At 35.5% G+C, this 12,520-nt stretch overlaps 1 protein-coding gene across 1 annotated transcript in view; it reads right to left on the reverse strand.

Annotated features, from left to right (window-relative positions):
• Positions 1–12,520, reverse strand: part of igl (IQ calmodulin-binding domain containing protein igloo) — an 83,713-nt gene that overhangs the window by 20,767 nt on the left and 50,426 nt on the right. Inside the window, exon 3 of the mRNA XM_069115633.1 lies at positions 11,844–11,974. Coding sequence (XP_068971734.1) covers positions 11,844–11,974 — 131 coding nt within the window. The remainder of the gene's footprint in view (positions 1–11,843; positions 11,975–12,520) is intronic.

Consider the following 12,520-nt stretch of genomic DNA (forward strand, 5'->3'; position numbering starts at 1 on the left):
ATGGAAAAGTGACTATTCACATCTCTCAGCGAATTTATACCTTGTAGAACTAGGTTAGCCAAATCTGATGTGTTTCTGAGTGGAGAGAGCTGTCGGTTAAGTGGATACCCAGTTTGGTGAGATTAGAATCGATAACGAAACGCTTGCCAAAACGGCTTCGGTAATACGAGAGTGTGATTTTATATTCCATTATAAGTTGTGACAAGCGCATTTTAATATTGATTTTATTTAGATGAAGCTGATTTCTGGTGAGAGTTCCAGACATGATAAATCATTGTTTTACGTTAAAATGGTAAAGCAACACGAATGTCGATACACATAAATGTGAATTTATCGTCTGCATTGTATTTATTAGGAGGAGTCGTGAGAGATTTCAGTCTAGATATGTATTTATTTGACATCGAGAAATTATCGTCGTTTAGTTCGCTTCATTTATACAAAAGATTACTAACTATAAAGCATTACGAATTAACGTTTGGACATTGGAACTTAAAAATGTGGCATAAAAATTTTTCGAATTTTCATAGCGTTATACAGTGATGTTATCCGATGAAGGATAAGTAATGTACATTAGTATCCAAATCCACGTAATGTAGTCGATAATAGATAGATGTTTAAGGGGAAGAAACCGTGCCAAGTTGATTTCTTGGCTGGAACAGAAATATGGTAACTTAACTTTAAAGAGAACGGTATGTGCACATATGTATTTCCTATGTGAAAAGGTTACGGATGTTCCGTTTTACATAACTTCTCGCATACATCAAATATCATCTTCTTAATAAAAATTCATTTCGCTTTATATGCATACTTCTTATCGTCGCGAATAGAAGAACATTTTCTCGTTTCTGCAGAAATCTGTGACAAAGGCGATAGAGGATTCTTCGCGTTAGTCCGACATATTTTGTCTATCATTTTGTCCTTGACTATCATGTACGTTAGGCAAACGAACAGTTTGTCCTTTGAGATACGGATTAAGCGGAAGGTCTAAGACAAATAAACGTTAAGTTCAAACTGTGATGATAACGGGAGAAACGATAATAAAACGTATTACTGTAATCTTGGATGCGTCTGATGCGTCGTTGTTCGGTCGGAAACTGACGTATCTTCGATTACTCGAGAATTGCATTATGCACTTGAGAGCAATCGCTTGGTTAAAGTTTCGATAATTTGGTGTTGGAACAAAGAAACTCGTTTCTCGTTACATTGACAAATTCCAATGATCGATAAAAGTTCCTGCGTGCCTGGAAAATTCTACTTCGTCTGTAGAGAATTTAATGACAAACGAGAAACGTAGATCGAGTTATTGGTGTAATCGACGACCCTCGCTACGATTCAAAATTACTAATTTTATCCGTTAAATTCTTCTGCATGATACTTTTACCTAACGAGGGACGAATAACATTGACTCACACGTACCGATACTATTCATTGACATCGCGATCATGATTCAAGAACAAAATTAAATATATAGTATATACTTGACCAACGCAGATGGGTTAATAACCCCATTACTACTAGAAGAGTAAATTTCTTTCGTTAATTTGATGCGCAACGTATCGAGAACATTGCCATTGCAATCGATGTGTGGGCATCACGAATACACATGAAATGCTCGAGTGATTGCAGCAACGAGGTCAACATTAGCAGTGGTAAACCCTGAAGATACGCTGGAATTGCTGCTTAACAAAATCGTAAGCGTTTCACGAGAGCGATTACTCGATGAATTATGCATTTCCTTTGGATTCGCTCGTGGATTCAGTAGTTACAATTTAGTTATGGTCAGACGTCATATAATCTCGTATTATTATACGTCGCGTAATAGGTTCTCGAAGCTTCTACGTGTACGAGGTACCTCGTTAAGCTACAAAACATATAAAAATAGTTTAAAATAATATTACACAACAAATTGTTTTATAATTCTTTTATATGCATATTTTTATAACTTGTTATGTGTAACGCGTTATATTACGTAGCGTGCATGCAGCTTTAAACTTGTATGATACACTTTACCGCATTATTAACGAGAAACATCGATAAAATGGTCGTACGAACCACGTTCGAGATGTTAACTCTCGTCGCTTTGCGGCATCATTTCGTTTCTTCAAATGCGTATAGGTCTTCAACGTTTCTGTCGAGCAGAAATTCATTCGACGGTGGATAGAAAGAGCAGAACGGATGAATCATTCCTGACATCAATTGTAAGTCGAAGAGGTAAGAAAGAACGAAGGAGAAGAATTCAGATCCCATAGTCGGACGGAGTTGATGAAGAAAAATGGCGACCCGATAATAGGAAAGGAACATTCCCTCGTGCTTTTTTCTTCTCCTCGTCCTTTATCTCCGTTTCTTTCGTTCTTATCGATGATTTTATTTAACTGACCATCTTGCCTTCTCTTTTTCGTTTTGACGTGTAAACTCCGATTCTTTCTTGAATCTTGATTCCATCTGCTTCTTCTGGAACGGCGTTTGAGTTTCGGTTGTTTTCTGCCAGTAAATGTCAATTCGGCGTTTTCCGAATGGTCTTAAAAACTCACCTCTACATCGATTTAACGATACAAAATTTCCATTTCCCCCCTTTTTACGAAATCCGTAGCTGGATGACAGCATACCAATAACTTATAACGAACAGACCTAATAAAAAGTTTTCTAACATCCGTTGCTATACCCTAAACGGTACTTTGTTTCCTGCGTCTCGAAATTAATGTCACTTCTGTAACCTTATCCGTTCCATTTGTCAGCTCAATTTTTCCGGTTCCCTAGAACGCATCAATTGCGCTCTTTGCTCCTTTCCAATACTCGCCCCACTTCCTCTGCTTTTAACCTTCTTTTCCTTTCACTCTTCTTCGCTATTTTTGCATTTCTCCTTTTCCTCCTTTCGTTTTTCTCTTTTGATATTCTTCCTCTTCGTTTCACTGATTGCAGTCCCTCCTATTTTATGTATCTGTCTCTCGTACAATGACGCGTTTTCTTCTATGCACGTGTGTCAATGGCTGCTAGCTAGACCGTGGGCACAACCAAAAGAAACTTTCTCGCGGTAATGCAAACGTAGCGTAGGAACAAACGGTGCTTGTAATAAAGGATACAAACATTTGCAGCTGCGGCTGCGGCGCGACCTACACAGAGAACTGCCGGCCAACGGATATGTGTACGTACATACTTTTGATAGCATTCAATATGCGATCTTTTGTTACCCGTTGTCGAGAAAGAGACCGTTTCGTTTATAGCGTCATCCTCTTTTCTGTATTTTTTAGCTTCTGTTGTTTGACTTTACGTCCGCAATAAAGATGCAAAAACTTGGACCAAAATAAATGCGTTTCCACGGATTGATTGGATTAACCGCCGTAGCAAATTTTACCTTTGGTTTTTATCGGAGTCACCGGTGTCCTTGCGTGTGCTAAGTCCATAAAAATACTCCTTACCTTGTACTGTATTTTTAGAAAAATTTCAGTAAGTGGGACAGTGTACCGTCTAATTTGGAATAGTTTATGAATTTTTTATTCGTCTAATAAACTTCTAACTCTTTTTAGAAATCTCGTTTTGATTGCATATCTAATATTTTAACTATGAAAAATCTAGGATAAAGAGTCCAGACGTTAAATCGGTTTTCTTTTTTATTTAATTTAATTTTATTTTATTTATATATTGGTATATTTGTTATGTATTCGAATATAAAATAACGGCTTAATCTCTGTTTTATAACACCATAAAAGTTTTATTAACAGACTCGCAAACAAATCCACTCGTTCTAAATAACAAATCATAAAAGACATCACAATACGTAACAAAAGTCACGGTCTAAATATTGGAGTGAATAATGACTACAATAGACTGGTTACTCAAAGAGAAGAAAATAATGCAAACACGAGAATAAATATACAAATCAAAAATAAAATAGCGTTGTACCTGTAGTTCTATGTTTTATAACATAGTAGGACGCGACTCATAGTATACCTATATATTTATGTGTATAACTAGAGTGCGAGGCAACTTTCAATTTTACTTTCTGTACTTTTATATTTTCCAAGATTCGATTTTCTTCACTTTAATCTAAATTTAAAAAGAAATAGCGGGTCGTATAAAATTCTGAAATCTCCCAACTGCGTTCGCTCAATCTGCAATCGGATCTACTTTGGCAGCGAAATTATTTTCTCGCAGAGATCCAACGCGGCATTAGTCAAATATGACCGTATTAGTTTGAAAAACGCGGCGTAAGAATTTATAAAAAGAACCGACGGTCGTGGAAAACGAAACACAAGGAACCTTTAAAAATCGCGTATCGTTGTGAATTCTTCGCACACATTCCAATTTCAACATTTACCTCATTCTCGCGCTTGTTTCCCCCGCCGACTCGTGTAATGTATTTACAGCAGGAATTTTCTGCAGATGCATCGCGAATCGATATCAGAGTCAATTGGATTTTTACGTTTCTCATCGATTTCTGTACTGAACGAAACAATACAACATAGCATATAAATCGGAATTAAAACGAATAAACTTTCCCTGGGCCTAGATTTATTCACACGACACGATATCCAGCGGTTAAAGTGTATTTTATTAGCCCACGAATAATTGGATTGGCGTGCTCTGTAATACGTCGATCGTTGTTGGAAGAAACGCGACGACTTAAAAGTATTTTCTCGCGTGATACCCTCCAATCCGCGTAGGATTTGCAACTTACCCCTTCAACTTCGTCATTTTCTAAAAGCACACAGGGAAGCCTGGTTACTCGACGCTTTCCCCTGATTGCTCGTACTATCGTTTAAGGTATGGACGTTGGTCTTTCAAAGAAATTAAAAAAGGAAAGATCGCGGGAGATCGCGTTGTAGAGAATGTTTGTTGATAAATCCGATACGAAGTCGATTTAAGGACTTCATGAACTAAGAAGAATGTTAAGCCTGGTTTCTTTGACGTGAAATAATATTATTTATGTTAACCTTCTTTTAGAAAATATTTCGTTTTAATAATTCAGAATAAAAACTACGAATCTTCGCGTGGAATCATTAACGAGAGATCAAATTGCTTATCAATCATAAGCTTGATTTACAGTGGAATATAACTTCGTCAGAAACTTATCGATCATTGAATTTCACGCTAATCTCTGCTAGTAATGAATTTTCATCACGACTGACGACATCAAGATCGATGTTGACATCTATGTATATGTGTATGATAAGTGTATCCTAATTATCGATTAATGCACTGCAGCTGTGGAATCTAAACAAAGAAACACGGTAGTTAATTCCATTAGACCCGATACACAGCGTCGCAGGCACTGCGATGCCGCTGTGCCATTGTCGTAGACTAGGCTAGGTCCTAGTAATGGGTCGGATCTTAGGGTTATTACCGCACTGTCGGCCAATCGCCGACGACAATGATGGACTCATTGAAGTAATCAGCTGGTACGCGGCTAGTCGTCGAGTTTAGTCATAGTTTTTGGTCGCCCGGCAATCTGCTCGTAACGTTTCTTCGATAAATCTTGTGACGGTCGATTTAGCAGAAGGTTCTCGGCTAGAAAACGTGTATTATCAGTTAATAGGTTATTACATAAAACCATTTCGAGCGCGTGTCTAACAAATTGCGCTATGGACTTACACAAGTCGCTCCTACAATAACCATTAGCTATTCATACGGATAGCACGTGATACAAGATACTTTGTTTCTTTGTACGTAGCGCTTGTATCGTACGCTGTGTTAGATATTCATCTGCGCATTATTTCACGCATTAGGCTGGTGCATATCAAATGTCGTTTCTCGATAGTTTAAATTTGGCGAACCAATATTATATATCCATAAAATACTGTCTTGTTGCCGATCGTTGTTAACCATATTAAAGGAAAAGTATTCTGCTGTAGATAATACTCCTGCATTGAACATTAAAAAAAGGAGCACTAATTCGAGATCTTTCATTATTTGTAATTATCTTTTTCATTTCACTTCCACACAAAATTGAACGCGCATTACGATAGGCAGAATAATTTCGTAGCGTCGATAACTAACCAACGATGTAGATACATGATTTAGGAACAAGCGAGACGGACAATGGCACACATAGCCCATAATTGCCTTTGTTCGTTATTTTCACTCTATTCTGCAAACCGCGTGTGCAAATGTTCGTGCGTATCAACGAACGTCTATCGAGTTTAACATCGCCAACTGCACTTTCAGACACCTTCTATTTTGCGCTCATTCGTGTCATGCGTTTCAAATTTTGACGTTTTAATTAGTAGCATTTCAATTCACCATAGAGATTATGAATCCGCGAAACAAGTGAAGCGAACAGTTGCCTGAAACAGTTGCCCTCGCTTCTCCCTCTTTGAAACTAACAAGTTTATCGAACAAATTTTAAGATTCCAAAATTGATTTCGAAGCTTTTTGGTATTATCGCACGACGTTTTAGACAGCGGTATTGAAGTCGGATTCGAAGTTCAGAAGGAATTTCTAATCACTGGAGCCGGAGGTGAAAATGGTAGAAAATATACCGACTCCGACTTCGTGTTAGTAAATTTTACAAAAATCAAAAATATGCACGAAATTATTAAAATATGTAATAAAATTATTTGTATATTAATCAAAAATACTTTGTATCTCTGTATTTATAAAAGTATAAGGTATGGATAATCCTGTAATACAGTAATAATAATAAGTAATGTAGAACGGCTGTTCATCTCTATGAGATCTCGTGTTGTACAAAACTGTAAATATTGAATTATAAATATCGAGCTTACTGTTTTTCACATTAGAAAGAGAATTTATATAATATATTTTACCATATATAACAAATATCTTTCTTCTTTACTGGCGCCTTTATCTTCATCTTTTTTTTCCTTTATTTGCTTTCACTGTTAGCATAGTTTTAGTGTTTTATACTCTATATAATATATATGTAAATATACTGTTTACTAAGTATTAATAATTTAATTATTTACATACGTATGTATAATTAGTATGTCAACAATTTATCATAAATGTTGCCCGGAGTCGGGATCGGAGTCAGAGTCGTAGTCGGAAATAAAAAGAGGAGGAATCGGAGTGGGAGTGGGGAATTTTGATTGTGCACTCCGTAGCTTTAATTTTAGGGTCCGTACAATTTCGAAACAAGTGCGCAACAAACGTACATGCTACGTATCTCCACCAGAGATTTAGATCAACTAGTAACTATCGTTACTCACGTGACTGAATAAAATACAAGCCTGCTAGCAATGATCACATAACTTTTTGAGTCAACCGCATCCCACGCGATACACTCTACGAAAAGTTGTCCGAACAAAGTTTGGACAGCGTGAGATAATGTCACGAAGGTAACGAAGCGTGACTCTACCTTGCAATTAGCTCGCTGGTGGACGGAATGGATTACCCTTTCCTTTTTTATACGTGCTCCCTCTTTCTCCTTCGGCCGACCCTTCAAGTTATATCACAGCACACGAAATCATCTTCCGATCACACGAGACGAACGATACGAAAGCGAGTTTCTTCTTCCTTCTTTTTTAGCGTTTCTTTATATTTCTCTTCTTTTAAAAGTTAGCGATCAATTATTTAGCTCGTGCCATGCTTTTGACCAAGAATACGCGATTGTCCGTTTGGAATGAATGCTAGCGAGCTGCATGCGATATTCCATGAATTCTTTAGCGAATGAACGTCATATAGCGACGCCCATACGAATGTCGATGAATCCTCTCTCTCGTTGTTGCGCCCAAAAAAATTTTAATTTTAGGTCGTACAAGTAATATACATTACAAATTTTAGGAGGCAAAAATTTCATTAAATCTCTTGATCCCTTAAGTGCACTTTTGATGAATTTTTTCTCCTGAATAATCTGCGTACTCCGTAAATACAAAATTGTCTTCTTACGTTCTTTAAATCACTGGACAAATCTCGTATGAAACAATTACGATTACACGTTTTTGCAAGTATATACTATATCTATAACAGCTATGTAATTCTAGAATAAAAATTTCCTGGAAGTTTATAACAATATTATAAACAGTAGTTGTGGCATAATTACGGACGTAAATCTAATTATAGTAATGAAAAAATTGGAACTTGATGAAGATATTGTTTTCATTGGAGAAATACTTTGTCGGATTATTTCAAAGAACAAAAATTAACATTGCCTTTCTCGTGTTTTCTGGTGTCTCGATTGCTTCGGAAGAAAACTTGTTGTTATTTTTTTCTGCACTTCGCTCACTCCTCAAAAGTATGAAGAAAAGAACAGACTCTATTTCACGGCTATTGAAAACTAACGTATCATACAAATAAGTGAAAACAATAATATTTTAGGTATAAATATCATATACTTAAACATACATTTTTCTACTTTTATACGCTTTTCGAATTAAAATTGGTATATCGTTCTTATCAACAACATTTCCTGTCGTAAAAATGCATTCAATTTATGATTGCTGGAAGTGTATACATTATACGCATGACCCATATTCGCTAGTCGGGAACAAAAGCAAAGCACTGTGACAGGATGCTATAGAGAAGATCAATCTTTATGAATCGCTATGAAATGTTTCAGCGCGGAAGAATTTCTACAATCCACATTAATATCACATTTTTCACATCGAAAAGTGATTTTTCATCGAGCCTGCCGCTATATTGCATATACATGAATTCACGCAACTCATATAATCGAATCGGCCGTAGAGTTATTCTACACTTCTAAATCGGTGAAAACCTGCGAACAAATGTAGCCGCAAAATTCACCTTAACATTGAAATTCAAGGTGAAATCTTGTTCGTTACATCGTATTTTACTCATCATGAGGATCATTATATGGTCGATAGGATTATAATCAAAGATATTATGGAATCGAACTCCCCTTATTCAAGTAGCTCGTTTGTCGAGAAACAGATAAAATCTGATACGATATATCGATGCATACTCGTACACATGTGTATATTATATAGTAAGCATTAGCTATTTATAGAATAGCTAATAGAATAGTTTTATAAAGATTTGAAAATCTTCTCATGTTTTAAATCTTAATTAAGTATGGATATTCGTATTCTCGCCATTATCTACTTTATCTGTTTAATTGAGAACAATTTTATTTATTATACAGATAATCTTCGATATGAATTGAATATATGTACCTACTACGTTCGCTGCTCTACATCTTAGATACGTACTTTAGCAAAGTCATTTTTCTGAGCGATCGGTATTTCATAACACAAAATCCTAATCCTATAAGGTACCAGGTCTCTCTGTACCTCGTCCATGATAAAGCAAAGTACATCCTTGACAATGCATTTTTGCTTCAAGCGAACAACTTAAATGGTTCTCAAGATACAACACTTAAAAGCGTAGCGCTAAAAACCGAATGGCGGTCGAAATTCAGGAAACCAACTGACCCATATCTTTTCCTAGATATACGGTGGTAGTAGTAAAAAAGATGCTAAGTCAGCGTCTGTCGCAGACCAGGCCGCGAACACGAAGCTTGCGATGCAATGGGTCGAGGAAAATGCGTCAGAGAGAGAATCGTGTGTACAAGTAAGAAGCGAGTAGTGTATTGCTCGAAATTACGGTTGGCGGTAAAAACTGGTATCAGTGTAAAACAAAAATTACTTTGAAAGGTAGAGTTTTTCGTTTCTGATCTGGAGATTTTAAGTATTGCAAACGCGTATAACGCGTATGGTAAAAGAAAGCCCATTGTGACCTGATATTTTTGTAAATAAAAGTGCATGTGTCATGAGAAAATATGTTTGATAAAGAATTCTAGCGTGTGAACGTATGTAGGTGTGTGTGTATGAGCGTGGAAAGCCATAAAAAAAAATAGTTGCTATGTCCAAAGGGCAAATGATCAAAGAATGAAGACTTGATTGAGCATAATAATTGTTACGTATAATTAAATTATTATAATCTATATCTACGTTTTACATCTTACGCTTCACTGGTATATTTTTTATAATGAGCCCTATCTATAGATATAGTTTTAATAATTTTTTTTATATTATCTCTGCCAATAATATTTCGTTTCGAAATAGACTGCATTTCAACAAAAATGCAAAGAAGCTAGAACGCTTGCCACTACGTGAAAAGAAATCTTCGATAAGAAATAGTATTACTTTTAAGGCAATATCCCTTTATTCTTTTAATCGGGATATATTGTACGTATCCACTAAAAAAGGCAAGATTCTTCTTTCCATCTGGATTATGTCGCTAATGGAATTCAAGTACTTATAAATTTCAGGCGAACGGATTTTGAGAAACTTAACGAACTTTGCAGAAACGTTCCCCAATTGAAAAAAGATCAAAGATCCATTATCGAGATTAAAAAAAGAGAGGAGAAACGAGGGAAAAGACAACACGACGATAAAGATGTTAGAAGTGTATCTACCTGATATCTGATTAAGAATTGGTCACGGTATAGTACGATATTACTTTCGATAATAGAATATCGATTTCCAATTAATCTCGAGAGGACGAACCATTGAATTTTAAACCAGCCGCACTTCAACGCCTATTATAATACATACACCATGTACCTATATGGGTTGCAACCTAGTTACGAAAGCAGAAATCCTCACTGGAATGGAAACTTTGACGAGGAAAGCCGGAGGAAACTTTAATGCCACAGTTTTCAAACAAGCTGCTACAGTCTCCAACTTTTTTTGTCTTGAGATTTGAAAATTTCAATCCCGAAAAATTTCCCTACGTTTCCTCATTTGTATTATGTTTTTAAAATGATATTCTATGCTGCTATTCGGTGTCAGTCGACATTACGTGTATAGTACCAAAACCGGAATTTGTAATACGAATACATTTATTATTTAATATTACAAATAAAAAAAAAATTCGTTGATCTTTATTTTCTTTTGTATTTGTTAGAAAATAGATGCGTGTACATCCGTATTGTACGAGCGAGGAATGAAAGAGAGGAAGACAAAAGGAAAACACGGAATGAATGAATGTGCAATAAAACAAATTCATTCCTGTTTGAGATGTATAAGAGAATAGAGCGGTGTGCGTTAATACTTCAAGTTATTCTGTTACATATAAAATAGTTATTCTGTTAATAATGAATATATAAATTTTGTATTTAGTAAAACGTTATATATTATTACTTTAAGAGTATTTCTTTTCGTTACATGCGTATACACATATCATTGTTGATCCTCTCAGCAAAGGAGAATAAATTCTACCGCCACGTGGATTATAGTTGAATTCCATAGCGAATAGAAACACATATAACGATGTTTGACTATAGCAGATTGTTGCAGGTTGTATAGGTCGATTACAACGTTCTACTAATAACGTAGGATATTGGTTTTATTAAAATATAATTTATTAAAATACATTTATCGCACAAATGAAAGTTCGACTAGTGATGATGATATTAATTAATTAGTTGGCATAATACATTTCGTCAGAAAAATTTCACGTTTTAAAAACATTATCTAACTTTCTAATGGAGTTCTGATATAAAATCGTATTACGTCTCTTTGATCGTTCCTTTCCTCTTTACTTGAACGTTTCCGAATTTATTAACTAAATTCCCGTAAATTTTGCTTGTTCGAACGATGTATAAACGTATAAAATTCATTCTGTTTTTAATACAATAAGTTTTATCGCATACTGAACGCATTAAACGAATAAAATGACATAGAAATGTCGAATTTCAAGTACCAATTCAACGTTCCTGTATAGTTCTGTTTTGTTTCCTGTATAAGTATTGAAATACTTTTTAAATGGTAAAAGAAGGGCTAAACATTTGGAATGCTTTTTCTTTTTGATATTTCCATTCATAAAATTATTTCACGTTTTCTTTTACCATATTTACGATATCCGTGTTAGCGAGTTTCATATTTTCTAAACGAATAAAAGAAATAAAATTGAGAACTCACCTTCTCCTCCATCTTGGAGACGACATTATCGACGGCATTCTCCGCCGATTTCACAAGGGCTGTAGCTTGCTCCTTTCTCGACATGTGGCCACGGAAAGATGCCTGGATTTTGGTCGCCGCGTCGCAAAGCTCTGTCAACCAAAGAGAAAAGTGCTCTTAAGTTAATATCGATAGACGAGCATAGGATCGATACGTTCTGGCCTTGTCAAGTCAAGGAAACGGGATTCCAAGTTTCAAGCTTTTTGCACTGACAGTATAAAAGTGTCTTCCTACGAAAAACTGCTTTGACATTGAGGAAATTTATTTTTAGAGCGAAACGTGATTCTCAGAATTTTATTTATTTCAGTATATATTTTATTCAGAAATATCGCCGAAAAAGGAAAAATGTGGTAATAGTGATGGTTAATAGTGATATTACGTATGTGCCTGTTCATTATCTAATGTACAGGTAGTTTACAAAAATTTGCCTAAAATTTTAGAAACATCTAGTATTTAGTATGCAATGTATTTTTAAAAATAGATTCTGTTATTTCATTTTGTATTTTTTGAGAAAATCTAGAAATCTCTTACGGATTCAAGGCAAGAAACAGGAAAATGGTTTTCACACTCACACAAGCACATTAGTCTCAGCGAGAGCCTGTCATTCGGAATCAAGTTTAACCACTGTTCATTTCGTT

The sequence above is a fragment of the Bombus flavifrons genome, chromosome 6 (assembly GCF_040668555.2).
Source record: "Bombus flavifrons isolate JBK064 chromosome 6, iyBomFlav1_principal, whole genome shotgun sequence".
In the NCBI taxonomy this organism is placed as follows: Eukaryota; Metazoa; Arthropoda; class Insecta; order Hymenoptera; family Apidae; genus Bombus; species Bombus flavifrons.